We start from the raw sequence: 17,738 nt of genomic DNA, 5'->3' as shown, positions 1-17,738 counted from the left end.
CTTCCGAGAATCCAAGGGCTTCCGAGCAGAGTTTCCATCCACCGCCGAGGAGTTTGAAGCCCTCTCGCCCCATGTCTATCGATGCCATCGGGGCTGACGAATCTGCGATTTATACTGACGGCAGCCAAACTTCAAAAGGACAACTTCTGCATTGTATACCAGACAGAGCTGCTGGCATTAGCCGAAGGAACATGATATGCGCCGAGCGGCACGGAGCAATCATGCACCATGTTATGAGACGACCGGGTCTGCCCTCTTTCGCAAGATCTGACCCCCTCCATCTCTTAGCCTTAAAGTGAAAGAGAATAGTATGAAAGCACCAGCGAAAGAGAATGTAAAATTATATTGTGTGGAAAAGCACGGGACGGAGGGAAATGTGAAGACCAGTTTGCCAAGGACGCGGTCCTGAAGAACAAAAGACCTGAGTACGAAGAGTGCCCAGATTCAATCGAGCAACAGCTTAAGATAGATATGCTTGGTGAGTGGAATAAGAGGTATATAGAAGTTACGACGGCTCCTACAAGAAATTCTGCCCAGACACCGGGACCACCCACAGCATACTCCGACATATAGAGCTGTACACTGTTCTGGCCCATGTGTTCACAGAGTATCGTGGATTCGCTGTACCTTCACGGGTTTAAGCAGAGTATCTCGTGTGTCTGTGCACCGAGAGTTGACCAAACTGTGGTGTGTGTGATAAGCGATCAGCTGTCCCGTATTTGGGCAGCAACGGACAAATTTTGAAGTTATGCTAGAAATAAAGTCAAAGTCCAGCATTGCAGAGGTTGCATAAAATGTGAAACAAAAAAACGTGAAATTACAGGCCGAGTAAGCTTAACGAAAACACGAGGAAAAGGCAAAGAAAAATAATGATATAGAATATAAGTATGAAATGAAATAGCAAATAATGGATAAAAAATATAATTGAGAGAAGAGAAAGAAATTAATAAGAGATAGAAAGAGAGCCCAATAACGGGGCCCAAAGTAGTCTGTCCTTAATAGACCTTGACGATATATCTATCCAGCCTTCAGCCCAACAGAGCGTTTTCTGGTTACTTAACATTTGAAAAAATCATCTATCCCTCCACCGTGGCAAAAGGAAACTAGGGCTGTCAGGAGATCCGTAACTGAATAATTACCAGTAAAAAAAAACAAAATTAATTCAAGCACTTTCCAGCCTGGTAATGAATTTTGGAATTTGAAAATCGAAGTAAAATTGACATATCAGTAATTGCTTCTCTTACAATCAAATATAGAAAATTTATAAAATACATAGTTTCCCGTAAATCAACGTCGAACCGAAAACCGGGGACAGCGACAAATTCGGGAAAATTAATTAAAAAATCCATATTTTATACACAAACATGTGCAGATATTATAATTTATTTATGGCTAAATATTGGTCCTTTTCTTATTTAGCATAGACTTCCGCGAGGTAACGCCTGATTCCATTAAATAATTTATTGCACGACTACCACTGCATGTGCGGAAGTGGCTAAATATTGGTCCTTTTCTTAATTATAATTTATAACGCAATCTTGTCAAATTGTGTATAAAACATGGAATTTGTATTCCATGGATATATATAAAAGGTATATTCTATCGTCGCCACTGTTGGTTGAAATAAAACAAAACAATTTATATTTAATTATTTTTATTCCATTATAATCAACCGCCACTTAGAGGGCAATAAATAAAAACAGAGTTCAGTTTATCCGAGTAATTCGAAGGATATTTATTTAAATAAGGTAATTCGCGCGTATTGTAGTGTTCACATATTGAAAGTGACTCCGAAAATAATTCCTTTTGTTAATTTATATATTACCCCAAGTAGTTATAGGTAGCCATATATTGTAAATGCTTATAAATAGACTTGAAATATATATATGTGTATATATATACATACAGACTTCAGTTACACAATATGCATGCAATCCATCGGGTAAGTTTAAATTAATCATTCGGAGTATAATAAATCAATGTGAACGCACCAATACTGCTAGATACCAAAACTGGCAAAGAACTTCGAAGTCCAGCCATCTTTTAGACCATATAGGATGTTAATTGTAGTGATTTTAAGTTTAAGTCACATTTAAATAACTATTTTAAACACCGTATGTGACATTAATTGAAAATATTTTACTTATAAACTGTTAAGTCCAAGTTTTTTGATGAATTGATAACTGGTTACATTATGAAAGAAAGTCATAACTGTTATATTGGATATCATTATTTGTAGTAACCATGTGGACTCATTGGCCACGTTTTGCAATCCTTCAGACATATAACACAGTAAATTGGCAAGTAGAAGTAGCAAAGGGCACTTCTCTTAGGCCACTGTTGGATTAAAATACAGGGTGTAATAAATGTGACATTTCGCGACTGTTGATCATTCTTCAAAATTACATATACAAAATATGACTCAACAGAGATCAACCCAATTTAACGAAACCAAACAAACAATAATTTTGAACTTAAGCCTTAATGGAACGGTTAATAGATTTTTATATGACAGAGATCACAGACCTAACATATAGATTGTTACAAATAGGCCATAAAATGCACGGACTTAACAGCGATATAAACTAGAAGGTTTGTGGTCACTGCACTATTTGAGGAGTTCGCTGTCATCAGAGAGGGATCTGTCCCTCACCTGGGCAGTGAGGTGTTCTATCAGCGCGTCTACCGTCATCTCTCCATGTACTTTATTGTCACGCGTACGCACGTTCACTGTTCCAGAGGTCTTCTCACGTTCACCCACCACTGCACCCAAACATAAACATTAAAACACATACATTAAATCGTGATTATCAAATCAATACTAAATCAGATCGGTAGAAGAATGAAAGTGGCAGTGGGCAGTTTACATAGTGCACAGAACTGATGGCCATTAAGGCCGCAAGGTTCCAGACGAGAGACGGACAAGCATAGAGTAATACATCCAACATTAAGGTAGATAGATGTGGGCTCTTCCAACTGGTCATTTCGAGAGAGGCAGTAGTGGACAGCCAGCAGTGGACGTTCGTGATCTGCCCACTGCCACTGCAATTTCCCAATCCGCTGGGCTATTTCGGTTACTTAGGTATGTCTCCGTGTTCCTGATATGATATCTTAGAAAAATCTAGAACATAACCCTGACCGTACCTCCTAGAGCATGGTTGCACAGACATATTAAGACTAGGGTCCACTCGGGCAAATCATGAACTAATGGCGGGCCGGCCACCAGAAATATAGGTAATTAAATATTTTTGGTTTTATTCTGGAATAGAATTCAATATATTTCGAATGTACTAGAGTATTATTTTTGACCGGCGGGCCGCGGTCTGTGCATCCATGCCCTAGAGTGACTATGAGTTTGCCAAAAAGACCCGAGGTTAAAGACCATGTTTCAGTTCCGTAAGTTATTATTGGTAACATAAATTAATAGTAGGTATGGCCGAAAGACTTACTTGTCTTGTGTCATAAAATAAAAAGAAATAGAAAAATAAATAAAAGTATAGTCTCACCTAGAATATAGTTGAACTGCGCAAGTTGGGCGTTACGGACCTTCTTGTTGAGAGTATCACCCGGGTCGGTATCCACTTCAGACATGAACCCGCTTGCGAACAACTTCTCGTTCACCTAACAGTCAATGTAACGCAAAATGAGATACAGAAAATAAAAGTATCGCCTTGGTCGATATCCATTTCTGACATGAATCCTCTGGCGAACAACTTAATGTTCATCTAACCGTCAATGTAACGTAAATTATTATTGTTAAACAAGAAGTGTTCACCCGCTTGTAGTAAAAAATAAATAAATTTGCTTTACCAAGGTTGTAAACCAATGTCATGATTGTTTAAGTATATTTCAATAGTGAGATACTAACGCTGGTGGCGTACTGGTCGAGCGACGGTCCCACGGGCACCACGCACACCTGGCGTGGACTCAGCCAAAGAGGCCACTTCCCGGCGTACGACTCGCTGAGGATGGCCACCATTCGCTCAACCGAGCCCAGAATAGCTCGATGAATGATAACAGGCCGTTTCTTCTCTCCGCTCTCACTGTGAACACATCAAAATCGACAGATATAAGAGATTGATCGGCCATTACTGGCAACTAGGCTAGAAATGCTTTTTTTGGTTTCTGACCAGTGCTATTTGATTGTGATTTTTAAAAGCTGTCAACAGTTTCGACGTCGTAGATGGTTTCATCTAATACAATTTGTAGTAACTAAGCTCGGCAGCTCCGCCGTCTTGATTCATATATAGTTTATAACGAAGACTTTATGGAAGGAACTTGGTGAAAAAGCGACAGAGATCTTTTGGAATGGAATCATTTGAGTTTGTTCAGAAGGCGTGTAGAGTTTGACAGTACACTCTGAACTACACGCGTTTCATAGTTCGCCATGAACTTCGTACGTTTGATAGTTCGCTTTGAACAACGCGCTATTGCCAGCTCGCCATGAAATTCCAGCGTCTGACAGTTTGCAATGAACTACGCGCTTTTGACATTTCACTTTGAAATTCGCACGTTTGAAACTTCGCTCTGAACTACGCGTATTTGACAGTTGCTATAAAATTCGCGCATTTCATAGTTTGCAATGAACTACACACGTTTGACATTTTTTTCCTATTGAATTGCGTCACGCTTATATCCTCAGGCAGTGCAATGTCTGATTTGGGGCCAGAGGGGGTGGGTTTAACAACAAATGGATAGGTGAAAACAAACAAACTAGTTACATATTTTTAATTATAAAATTTTCCGAGTCATGCACTCAAGACGGAAGAAAGAAGACTGTATGAGGTCTAAGGTATTGTACTAACATAGGTGGATTGTGGATAGGTCAAAGGAGGCTTACCTGACATAAGAGAGATTAAATCTTTCAGGCAGTTGGAAGTCCAGTTGAATGGTGGCACACTGGTGTGACCTTCGCAGCGCGTCCTGGATTGTGATATCAATCTTAGGTCCATAGAAGGCTCCATCACCAGGGTTCAGTTGCCACGGCCGCCCGAATTTGTTGAGAGAATCCTCTAAAGCCTATGAATCAAATAACTTTTATTATTATATATTTATTATTCAACCTATTAGATGACAAATATTCTTCATTTATTTTAATCACGATCAATGTGTGTTACAAGTGATGATTTAAATAAAGCAGTGAAACTTATTAGATGACACGGTTGGTATATGTATTTTTTTATTTTTAACTATAATTTAATATTATAATTTTACATTTTATATGAAAATTCAATAAATTAAAACTTTTGTTAAGAAAAAAATTTTTAGCAATGCTCTCTTGATTTTAACGTAACATTGCCTACAGAATTCTAAAGAAATTGGAAAAGGTGGAAATCTGAAGGTTTACGGTAAAAATTTAAACATCCTAACTTGAGCAAGACCACAAATTTAATTCATATTTTACTTTTAAGTTTCCAAATACTTTTGCAGTGCTATGACTATTGAGGCTTCGCACATTTGACAGTACATTCTGAACTTCGTTCATTTGACAGTTCACGTGCTACAGCGAGAATACCGGGGTAGATACAGCTTTCCCCGAAGATATGTTTTGGCACAGTTCCGAGGGGCACCTGGAAATTCCGTTGGTTATTCGGCGTCCCCTCGTAAGGTACCGAAGACGACCATCGAGGGGGTTTTAGTGGGTAGGAATCCCACATAACCCTGTCCTTCCTCTAGAAGGCAGGGTATCTTCTGTTCATCCTGATTTCCCCCCGGAATATTAAAAAGAAGGTAGTCGACACAAATCCGAAATTAATCTTTCGTTATATCGCACATCCATAATATTATGTCTAAATGTCAAAATAATAGACCCATTATCTAATTTCTGGTAATTGACAATTGTGAACTAAAATAGAAAAGTCTATGCAATTTTCATTTAAATAATAACAGGGACTTCATTATTCTGAATATAGAACCTTAAAGTACCTTTTCTGCTTGCTCCCAGCTAGCAAGGTCACCCAAGTATTTCTCTGGACGGGTAGATAGCTTCAATTGGAACGTAAATCCGAATGTTGTGTATATGTGGTCCAGGAACTCTAAGCACCCCACCTGTTGGAAAACATTTCTTATATTAAAAGAGAATAAAACAACAGCATTTCCTTAAGTCCCCAAGTCACGCACAAACAGAAGGAGAAAGTGAATAGAGAAACAAGAAGGTTGATGTAATTGTCTTAAGTGATTAGTGGGAAAGGGAATAAGAGAAAGAGAACAAAGGGAGTATTCAAGGCTCTGCATCTTGTGCACTGAAAGGAGGAGGAGGGGAGACAAAGTGAATAAGAAGAGGACAAAGGGGAAGATTGGAGTTTCATCATCACGCGCACTAACCAAAGTGGGAAGTGCATAGGAAGGAAATCAAACTATGCTGTACAATTAAAAAAAATGTATGAAGCGGGGTTTTAGAGGCTCACCATCACCATTTTGCGTATGAACAGAGGAGAAGCTAAATGAAGAAGGGAGAGAACAGAGTTGAGGGAATGAATGGTGAAGTGATGATCAAGAATGGTGAAGGTGAGATTGGAGATACACTATCTTGCGCACAAAAGAAAAGGTGAGATAAGTGATCAAAACATGACATGGAAGTGGAGAGGAAAGTTCGTAGGAAGATCTAAATGGGTTTCAATAAATGAGGAGAAGAAGCTGAAGGAGGAATTGAAGCCATTACATTTTGCGTACGGGTGGAGGTGGGTAGTAAATATGGTAAGAAAGCTGACAAGAAAAAAAGTGGGAAGCGAAGAGAAAGAGAGGGCAGTTGGAGGGGTGTGTAGTAATGGTTGCTTACCATCTCGCGCTCGATGTGCTGTGGCGTACAGAAGATGTGAGCGTCGTCCTGCTGGAAGCGGCGCACGCGCGTGAGGCCGGTGAGCGCCCCGCTCAGCTCGTTGCGGTGCAGCACCCCGAAGTCGGCCAGCCGCAGAGGCAGTTCGCGCCACGACCGGCTGCGGTTCTCGAACATTAGGCTGCACGAACAAGTGTCATACTTTACTAACCACCATTACGCAATGAATTGCGGTGTGATCCGGAGCTAGTACGTAGTTGAGGCACTAGACCAGTGATTCCCAAAGTGGTGTGACAACCTGAAAGGGCTCTACGTCAGCGAAAAAAATTTTGGGGGTCCATGAAATGAAAATGGGGGTTCACAGACTGGACATCATTAGCCGAGGAGATTTAAGATTAACCCTTACGCCGAATGTTGATAATTTATTATTAAAGCATCAGGTTCATCCTTCTCACTAAAAATATTGACTTATTGCTTATGTTATTTTATGTTTATTTAACCCTTAATTAGGCGCATTAAGAAAATCACTCAATTAGGCGCATGGGGTCTTTAATGACCCCAAAAAAACCTTGGGAAAGAAGTATCAAAAAGGAATAAAATTTAATGGATTTCTATAGTAATTAATAAAGTTCTTTAATATACTTAACTTTAAGAAACAAATACTTACTATGACATTAAAAATATTTAAAAAAAAACTAAAACAGTAAACCTCTCTTTAAACTAATTTTTTTAGCATAGCCGAGATCAACTTAAGAAATAAAGTTTATTCAGTCTCATCAGCGAATCTTCTGTTCTGCATCCGACGCAGTAAATCCTTGAATGTTGCTGACAAATAAATTTACGACACTTGAAACATTTTGTTGGCACTTTTTTGTCGTCCTTTCTAGGACATGATGAACAGCGCCCGCGCTTAGCTGTCGATTGATAAACCGCCTTGTTCACATTATAAACTTCATAGAGCCGTTTTTTTGTTGTCGCTGGTACAGCACGTAGTTGTATGCGACGTTTTTGGTGATCTTCCACAAGTGCCGCAGCTATTTTCTTCAAGAAAATCCGTCTTGAATATGTCAAAGTCTTCTCAATATTCGCTTTGTGTATGACAAATGCCAGATATGTTTATACTCCAGGTAAATGTAAAATAATATTTTGTGCTCGGGTCCTTACTGCGTTCGATGGTGGTACTTTACACCATTTCACTTTCGGGCCATTTCTCTGAGTATGTCGAGATAAAAAATAATTATCTTCCGTCTTCCGATGTCTTGGATATGTTCAGACTCCTCAATTTCGCTTTCTGAATTATGAGCACTATCAATGACAGCATCGTTTAAAGTTTCGTCTTGCGAATCCGAAGCAGCAACATCTTGCTCTTCATCAAGCACTTCATCCAGCCATTGCAATACTTGTTTGTCGTTAGGCATTTCAATTCAAAAAAAAAGAAAAAGCATAGAAAAAACTCAAAAATACATAAAGAAATCATACCGTATCAAAATACACACATACAAGGATAAATAGTAAACAATATACTAATATAAACACAAAAAAAATCACAAAAGTAAAAACTTACCTTCGCCAAAAAACGGAACGTAACTGGGCGCATGGGGTCAGCTCTCTAAAGGACAGCGATGCATGCACATGAGTTAATGTTCTGGATGTGACTAATTCGCGTACCCCGGGGGGAGTGAGGAAGCTAGAAAGAGCGTTAGTACGCTCTGAAGACTGTAAGCCATAATTTTTTGAATTTCAAGTGGCCCTGACCCCATGCGCCTAATTAAGGGTTAATGTTATGTATATTTTACATAACAGATACAACATTTTATTTTGAGAAGTTTTAATTTAAATTCAATTAATAAATGTATAAATTAACATGTATTTTTACTTTAAGTTTTAACACTACACTAAGAAATTTACAGGAAATCAATAACAGGTAAGTAGGGGGTCTACCCAACACGGAAAAACATGGCAAGTGACTGGCCACTAGACCATCGCCGATGAATCTGCTGTAGTATGAGAAAGCGTTTCCGTAGTTTTAGCAAAAGGCGTTCAAGAAGACCGTGGGGTTTTAGCTGGTAGGATTCTGGCGTAACCCTTTCGTTGCCCCCGCCGTGGAACGGTATTCCATGCAGGATTTACCCACGAGAAAAAAAGAGTATACACACTGGCAACACTAAGCTAAACCAGAAAATGGGAATACATTAAAAATAGTATCAATAAGGGTATACAAATGACGAGAAGACAGTGGAATATTCAAGGGTGCATTGTTTTTACCTTATATGGTCATGTTTTGAATTGAAAGATCGAACTGCACAACTATATCTTACTCAGGTTTGCTTGTGAATATTTTATTTATAATCAATAATGTAAGATATGTGGAATTACCAGACAATAAAGTAATATTGGTGTATAAATAAATTTTAATTTACTCACCAATGTCCCGGACAGTTCATGGGTTTGAGTGCAAAGGTTTCTTTTTCCACATCAAAGGAGAACATGTTCTCAGCGTAGTGAGCCCAGTGACCAGACGTCTGCCAGAGCTTCGCATTGTACATGTTAGGTGTGACCACCTCCTGGAAACCTCGAACTCTAGGGAACAATCAAACAATTTATTATTGTAAATTAAAATTTAAAATATCTTTATCCAAGTAGATATTTATATGCCCTTTTGAATAGTATTATATTTTAACATTATAAATAGTAAACTACCACCAACTCAGAAAGCTATCTGTTGAGAAGATCTGGCCACAAACCCAGTCTTCTAAATGAAATTTAAGAATTTTTCAAATCAAGTTCCACACAATTTGAGCAACTAAAAACTATTAATAATAATAATATACTTTAAACTTTAGATTTAAAACTAAGAAAAGGGAGGTCTAAGATATCTTGCGGAACTTTATAGTATATACATACACTCATACATAAAAAGGATTTGTTATTATCATATAAGATAATACTATTACATTATTTATCATATAAGTTTTTAAATTGTGACTCATAAATAAAAAGTAATTACAAACAAACCAAAAGACTAAAAGATTCATTAATAATATTTTTAATGGAGTCTCTAGCTTATAAGTTATAAATAAAGAGTCAATGGTTTCTGTTGTTAAATATTCCACACACTTGAGAGTGAGATAGATTCTAGACAGTTCCATAACTATCTTATACACCCCTGTCTATTTATTTCAGAATTAATAAAACCCTTCATAGGATTACATACTTAACTAAAAATGAACATTGTTGAAGTATAGGTAGAAATATCATGAATAAGAGCGGTATTACCGGAAGTTACTCAAACCATTAAAGAGACAGAAATAAAGAAAGAGTTAGATATATTGAGAGAGAGAGAAAGAGATAGTGATATACACAAACAAAAACTTTCACAATTAATTAGTAATAGATTTTATTTAACTGTTTTATTATTAATTTAATATTAAGTTCGCTGAGTCCTAAGGTTCTGGAATAGAGACAAGGGAACGGCACGCACAATATAGGTCATCAAAAGACATTGAATACAAACTGCTTCCAACTGGTCCTACTGGAAAACTTGGGGGAAGCTTATGTCCAGCAGTGAACATTTAACAGCAGAAATTACGATTTCCAATAGCTTATTTGGGCATATTGGGCATCTTATATGTGCTCCGTAAAAACAACATATACGGTCTCAAAAGAAAGTAATAGTGAATGAAATGTAGAAACAAAATTTATACCTGTACTGTTCCTTGATGAAGTTAACCAATGTATTATATATGTGTGCGCCTCGGGGCTGGAAGAAGCATGACCCTGGCGATAGCTCGTGGAAGAAGAATAGCTCTTGCTCCTAGAAAAAATTACAATTTGTTTTTTTTTTTTTTAAATACACGTCATTTATTTGTTTATAAAATTACTACGAATTTCAGAAGAAAAAACTATGTTATTAATTATTTTTATCATAAAGTGTAGAATAAATATATATAAAGAGTGATTGGTTATAGGTGCAAACGCTTTAAAGGGGCGACTGTACAGCTTATTTGTTATTAAAAAGCATTAAATACTTTATACCTATTTCCAATCACCTCATGTAAAGTAAGAATACGACCAATATTTAGCTGCTTCCGCACATGCAGCAGTAGTCGTGCAAAAAAGCACAGAGTCAGACTCTATGTTTGGCACTAATCGGTAACATTACTCCTGAAGATGCTCCGTGTAGGGGTGAAACACGTGTTGAGTGATTAAGCGCTGGTAGTTGTGTAATTCGCATCGTTTGCCGTATGCGCATTTATCAGCGGGCTGGCGGGTGGTGCACTTTATTACACGACTACGACTACATGTGCGGAAGTAGCTATATATTGGTCCTTTTCTTACTTAGGATGGACTTCCGCAAATAACGCCAGATTCCATTAAATATCATGTAGAGTAATCACTCTGAAATAATACATTGATTTTTTTTTAATTTGAATGCAACTGCCCAATAATTTCTGGCAGTACAAAGACTGTGGAGACAGTTAAAAAAGTAATTTTGATATTTAGTTAGTACATTATTTTTTATTTCTGAAACCATCGATTTTTAATAAGGTGAACCACATCTATAGACTGCAAATGAGCTATAAATTTACTCATTTACACCTATAACCAATCACCCTGTATAATTGATTTACGAAATACAGCCAAAAAGACATATTGGTAATTTATATTCAATAATAAAATTTTATACCCGTCCAATTTTTCTGTGATCCCTCTTGGCAGCTTCCTCCTGAATCAACTCCCATTCTTTAAGCTGCTTAGGCTCTGGGAATGACACGCCGTATACCCTCTGAAGGCTCTCTGCGTCTGACTTTCCCTCCCAGTATGTTGCAGAACTCTGCGGAATAGCAATGAGTAGAATTATTTATACACATATACATTTCTTTATAACTTGGAATTTTACATATATATTACTACTACTGCAAGGCATAGCTTCCCTTAAAGATCACTATAAAGACCGGTCTAGAGCTGCCCGCATCAAGCAACTCAGTGTTGGACTTACCCTGGGACTACCAGCTTGTGGTCGCCACCCGAGAACCTTTCGAACCCAACGGCCATTGGTTACACAAGCGATGTGCTCCACCCACGACATTTTGACCAGAAATTCTCAGATCTAGGAAGGTGACCTTGGTTCTTCCGTTAGCATGTTATTAACTGCTTTTAAAGGATGGTTAATTCAATGATATTCTAGTGTTAGTAAATAAATAGATATATAATTAATACAGACCTTGGTGACCTTGAGGGCTTTAACTTTTCCGGTGTGACGGACGTGTGGTCCACGGCACAAGTCTATCAGCGGTCCACAGCGGTACACTGTGGTAGTGGGTGTGTTCACCTTCTCTTTAAGGATGCGCACTTTGAACGGATTGTAGTCAAACATCTGCAGCAACTGCTCCTTGGTCAGCTCCAAACGTTCGAACGGCTGCTTCTCTTTTGCAATCTTCTTAACTAGCCCCTCAAGTACATGGAAGTCCGAAGAAGAGATCTGAAATGAAGAAGAATTAAATTAGGGTAACTAAACATAATGAGTTGACATTTTGATACCAAGCTTTCAAAAGGTTTGCCTTCACTGGCTTTATGTTGTATCGGTAGCATCTTTGTGAATCGCTTTATATTTTCATATCTCGGAATCACTGTTGCAATTACAAAGATGTTCCAGCTACCATATAAGATGCTTTTCCTTGGTTCCATGTTTTAAATTAAGATACTTATGTTAAATGCTTATGAATTCCCAACATATATATGTATATATATATGTGTATATATGTATATATATATATATATATATATATATATATATATAAATAATATATGTGAATGTATGAATGCACCCTGCCCTCTCTTTCATGTCTCATCTCCATTCAAAGCTTGCCTGATAGAGATTGTCAGTGATTTTTTCTTTTTTTTTAGTTTATGTCATGTTTATGGTACAATAAAGTGTAAATAAAATAAATAAATAGGAGATCCATACAAAAACAAAACTTATTGTCATAGTCTAGCAAATCTGCAAGTTGAAGTGAGGGTAGGCAGGCCACAAAGTGGCCTGGATCCGAGATCGCTGGCAACATCAATGGTCTACTTTCACTCTGTTTGGCACTAATCGGTGTAACATAACTCCTGAAGATGCTCCGTTGAGGGGTGAAACACATGTTGAGTGATTTGGCGGTGGCAGTTGTGTTATTCGCATTGTTTGCCGCATACGCATTTATCAGCGAGCTGGCGGGCGGTGCACTTTGTTGCACGACTACTGCATGTGCGGAAGTGGCTAAATATTGGTCCTTTACTTACTTAAAACAAGACTTATTACATGTCTATAGATAGATATGTACTTACGCCTTTCTCCGGATAATACATGTCGTAATAGAAGCCTTCCTCAATTGGAGGTCCATAGCAGAGACATCCGCCGTACACCTGTGGGCACACAAGTTTATTTATTTACATATTAACAATATATACACTTACATTTTATTAACAATGATTTTACAAGTGAAAGGGTATAAAGCTTTTACACTAATTCCTAATAATTCTGTGTAGTGATCAATGCGAGGTATGTTACATATATATACTTTTTCTATTGGAATGCGACTGATCAATATCTTCTGGTAGTACAAAATGTACAGAGACAAGGAAGACCTGCCTCAATTGTTTCCTCTCTGCCCTAAGGTAGACCGGTAGAGAACGCCTATGGCGTAAAGTCCGCCATTGTACATTTTTTTGTGTGCATAAAAAGTAAATAAATAAAATAAATAAGACTCCTTCTTTTCAGCCGATATACGCCCACAGCTAAGCTTCCAATACGCCAAGTCTACCAGCACGTGTTGCATGTGCAATGTGTGATTCTTACGAAGCCTGTGGTCGCCTCATCTCAGATCCAAGGAAGTTTTATTATGTACTAAACGCAATTTCGAAAACACTTTTTTACTATACTATTATTACATTATTAATTTTGAAACTATTAATTTATTCATAGTGTACACATTAATTGACGGCAAATGAGCCATATGTAGCCTCTTTTTAAAGCTTTTATACCCATAACCAATCATCCTATACACGTCATTTGGCATTTATATTCAATACAGACATGCAAAACTTTGTCATAGGCTTGTTACCAATCATATAGAGCTAAAACTACAATTTCATTTAACTATTACATTAAAATGTAATGAAAAAATATTTTGAACAACATTATAAATACAAGATTAATAATATTTAAATTAAAATTATTACATTGATACAAGTTAAGCTAATTAGATATATGACCCTTACACATCATCTGACAGCTGACGTCATTCCTCTGACAACTGTATAAATATTTACAATATAGATTTATTGTAAATATAAATTCCCTACATACATAACGGCCGCCTCAAATTCCTTAAATACTAGGAATTATAAACGAGGTAATAAGTGAAAATTAAGATTAAAATTGAGATATAAGGTCAGGTAAAAAAAGGAATATTAAAATGTGAAATAAAAACTTAAAATAGATGAATATGGTGAAGGCAGACAGACAATGTGTGTAAGAAATGTTAATGAAGTGAAGAGGGCAAAAGCAAATTCGATGAATGAAATAAGATGTAGTAACAGAAATTGACCTAAGGACGAGAAAAGAGAATGCAAGTTAAAAAATCTCTAAAACCATTTATTTCTGAACATGGTGTACAATAAATTAATTACAGCAAATGATCTATGTATTCACCCCTTTAAAACTTTCACACTTGTATTCAATCAACCTGTACATACTTCATATGAGTCATGTCAGAATTCAATCAAGAGGTCTCCAGTAAAATTTACCCTACTACAATAAATATTAATTTTAAAGTTATAAAAACCTTACCCTTTCCATAGCTTCTCCGAGCATGTGCGCAGAGGAATGCCAGAAGACAGCCTGTGCATCGGTGTTGTCCCAGCGTAGAAGTTCCAGCTTACAATCTCCTTCCAGAGGACGATCTAAGTCCCACAGCTCTCCATTCACACGAGCAATGATGGTGGAATCTGCCAGTCCTTGACTGAAATGCAAGAAAAAATTGCCTTATGCAAATAAAGTTTGAAATTTTTTTTGTATAGCGGGTAACTGTTTAAACACATATTAGAGATAACATTTTTTTTATATATGAAATTCACAGTCTATATTGCGATAATAAAACAAAAAAAATTTAAAACTGATTTAATATACTTCTGAAATTATTTGGTAGTCTATTGATTATTTGCTAAAATATGTTTAAAGTAAGAATCAAATGGTTCTTTTTCTCATTTGACCATCAATGGTCATAATAATTTTTTCTGTACAAATAGTTTTCCAAATTATGCAAACTTTTGCTGCAATTGATTATCATTTGGTAGTAGAGAGAGTATGCTGGGTCATAGTCAAAATTTAAACCACACTTAGCATTTGATTGCTTTTAGTTGATGGCCTAACATCATTGATTCTTTGAACAGTTTCTAAAGCACTCATTCCATTACGGAAAACATCTAAAATCATGTGACATTTAAGTTCTTCCTTATCTTCTTGCAAAAATTTTAAAACAAAATTAAATCACGCAAAACAAAGTAATAAAATCGAAAACAAAATTATGATAGTTCTAATTTGAAATACATTTGAATTTGGAACTCCGATCAAAATGAATTTTGAATGGATAATTTCATAGTCAAGACCTAATAATTTCTATTTTATCAATTAACACATAACAAATACATCCATGAGAACTAAATGTTACTGGTCACTTATATATAGAGGTTTATACCAAATGGTGTTATAAACAATTGTATTTCACTATATTTCCTATTACATTATTGAGATTTGACAATTGTTGTTTGCCTTATATGTATTTGGCAGACCGGTAAGTAATCTTGTTTCTGTTGACATATTTCACAGAAAAAACAATTGAATTTTACCATTCCAGCATTGAAAATTTGTATACTAGATGGCAAAAGGTTGTTGATAACGAAGGTGAATATATTGTTGATTAGTAATAAATACTTGTTAAAAATGTAGTCATGTGAATTTAACTTAAGAAAGCAACATTACTTTCTGGTCCACCTAATATAAAGGTAGTCAGCATATAAACTGAAACAATGTTGATTAAATCTTACTTAATTCTGTTAATTATTCAGAACAAAAAGTTTTAAAAACCCCGAGATCTGTACCCTGCTCCTCAGTTTACAACTCTACAACATGACTTTCAAACAATAAATCAATGGAATGGTATATTGCACCTCTAATAACATTTATAATATGTTACTATAGATGTATAGAATGAGAGATAAATAAATTGTACAACTAAGTTTATTCAAGCAAATTCATTAAATTGAAAAAAAAATGTGTGAACCAATGTGTCTGTGGATACAAATATATTTAATTCACAAAATCAATTGTATACTTACAATTGACTCCAAAACTCGCTTGTGGGCGCATAAATAAGGTTTTAATGTTAAAATCTATTCAAAAATCGCCAAATAATTTGATAAACTAACATGCTAGTGCAGTGCCATTAGCTACAGTAGCATAAAAAAATCACACACATATAAATGATTAAAATTTAAAATTGGAAATACTATATTTGATCTATTAACAATTTTTCTTTATAGACCTTGTTATTGTGAATCTGTGTTTTTTATTTTTTTAAATGAATTATTTATTGTGTTTTACATTTAATTAAAAAAATGAGTGATAAACATGGTAAATAGCTCTAATATTTTGATGTCAATGAAGCTTATACAAATAGCCAAAAGCTGTAAATAAAGTATAAAGCTATAAGCTTAATAAGTATACCAGGTTGCTCACCTGATTCCTTTGGCCACGTCATATGGAGTGGTCCTCCAGGCTTTAGCCTCAACAGTTTTCCCATCTGGCAGGGTCACAACTATACTCATCTCAGGCTTGGCAGCCAGCTGTTCCTGATGCAGAACTTTGAATTGGTCCCAAAGTTCAATCCTCTTTTGAATGTATTCTGGCCATGGATTTAACTCCGAGACACTGCCAGATGACTCTTCAGGTTTTTTCTTCTTTTCCTTCATTGCTCTGGTTTTTGACTGCAATGGATAACATGTTTATCACTTGATAAAAATATATTTTATTGTGTAATAATAAAAAAATAACTTATTCTATGTTGTATAAAAATACACCTCCTCTTCGTATATTTTGGTTATTAAATTATGAAATATTTAAAATAATTCAAGGCATATGGTCGTGAATCTAATATTTTGTAGCGCAATTTTTAATAGTGCCGCGTACCTAATTTATTATAGTACACACATGTTTTGTTTATTAAACATTTTCTAATATTGCAAATAAGTTTTTCTGAGCAAATCTTTGATGACTAAGGTTTCCTACCCATGTGGCATAGGCTTCTTTGAAGCGGACCACGCAGGATCTGCGCAAGTTATACATGTTTAGCATCACTCGAGTAATATACGAATCATCAAATTGTTACGGATTAAATATATTGTTTATTTCCCTGCCTTTTCGTTAATATTTAGGTTCTGAATCCCTTCGGAAGCAGCGTCTCCCATGTCGCTGACGTCGTATCACACAGACTCCCGTCGTGTTGATGTTGACAGCTATTGTCAGTGCTACTCAAATATTATAAACTATTGCCATGTAATAAATTTTAATAAATCAAAAAAAAAACAAGCACTGTTATATTCGTTGTTTTGTATTATATAAGTAAACAAAAAAAAATCAAAAAAATTAAGTTTTCCGCTTTATTTTTTATTATTTTTTAAAAATAATTATCTATATCATATTTTTTACGATTTCAAGTACAACTTAATATGTAAATATTTACAGATTTAATTAGTTTATATGTTAAGGTGCCATCAAAAAGATATTGTGTACCAGAATAATGAATGATGACGAAAAGTGTTTGCCCTCTGACTGCTATTCTGATGAAAAAGTTGTATAAACAAAACTTTTGATTCAATAAAACCGCTTAGTAATGTACAAGAGGATTTTTAGTTTTGCAAG

At 35.9% G+C, this 17,738-nt stretch overlaps 1 protein-coding gene across 1 annotated transcript; it reads right to left on the bottom strand.

Annotated features, from left to right (window-relative positions):
• Nucleotides 1–2,437: 2,437 nt before the first annotated feature.
• Nucleotides 2,438–17,201, bottom strand: ThrRS (threonine--tRNA ligase). The gene is made up of 14 exons (XM_068764628.1): nucleotides 17,106–17,201; nucleotides 16,557–16,804; nucleotides 14,610–14,781; nucleotides 13,106–13,183; nucleotides 12,000–12,257; nucleotides 11,463–11,609; nucleotides 10,480–10,589; nucleotides 9,200–9,355; nucleotides 6,779–6,956; nucleotides 5,926–6,048; nucleotides 4,841–5,019; nucleotides 3,869–4,043; nucleotides 3,507–3,621; nucleotides 2,438–2,763 (listed from the first exon to the last, which is right to left on the bottom strand). The coding sequence occupies exons 1-14, from the start codon at nucleotides 17,169–17,171 to the stop codon at nucleotides 2,609–2,611; spliced, it is 2,160 nt and encodes a 719-aa protein (XP_068620729.1). The 5' UTR covers nucleotides 17,172–17,201; the 3' UTR covers nucleotides 2,438–2,608.
• Nucleotides 17,202–17,738: the final 537 nt, after the last annotated feature.

The sequence above is a fragment of the Battus philenor genome, unplaced genomic scaffold (assembly GCF_028537555.1).
Source record: "Battus philenor isolate CCGP_79_NKW_IND1 unplaced genomic scaffold, ilBatPhil1.0.hap1 SCAF_19, whole genome shotgun sequence".
NCBI classification, from domain to species: Eukaryota; Metazoa; Arthropoda; class Insecta; order Lepidoptera; family Papilionidae; genus Battus; species Battus philenor.
This window is presented reverse-complemented; position numbering and strand designations above follow the sequence as displayed.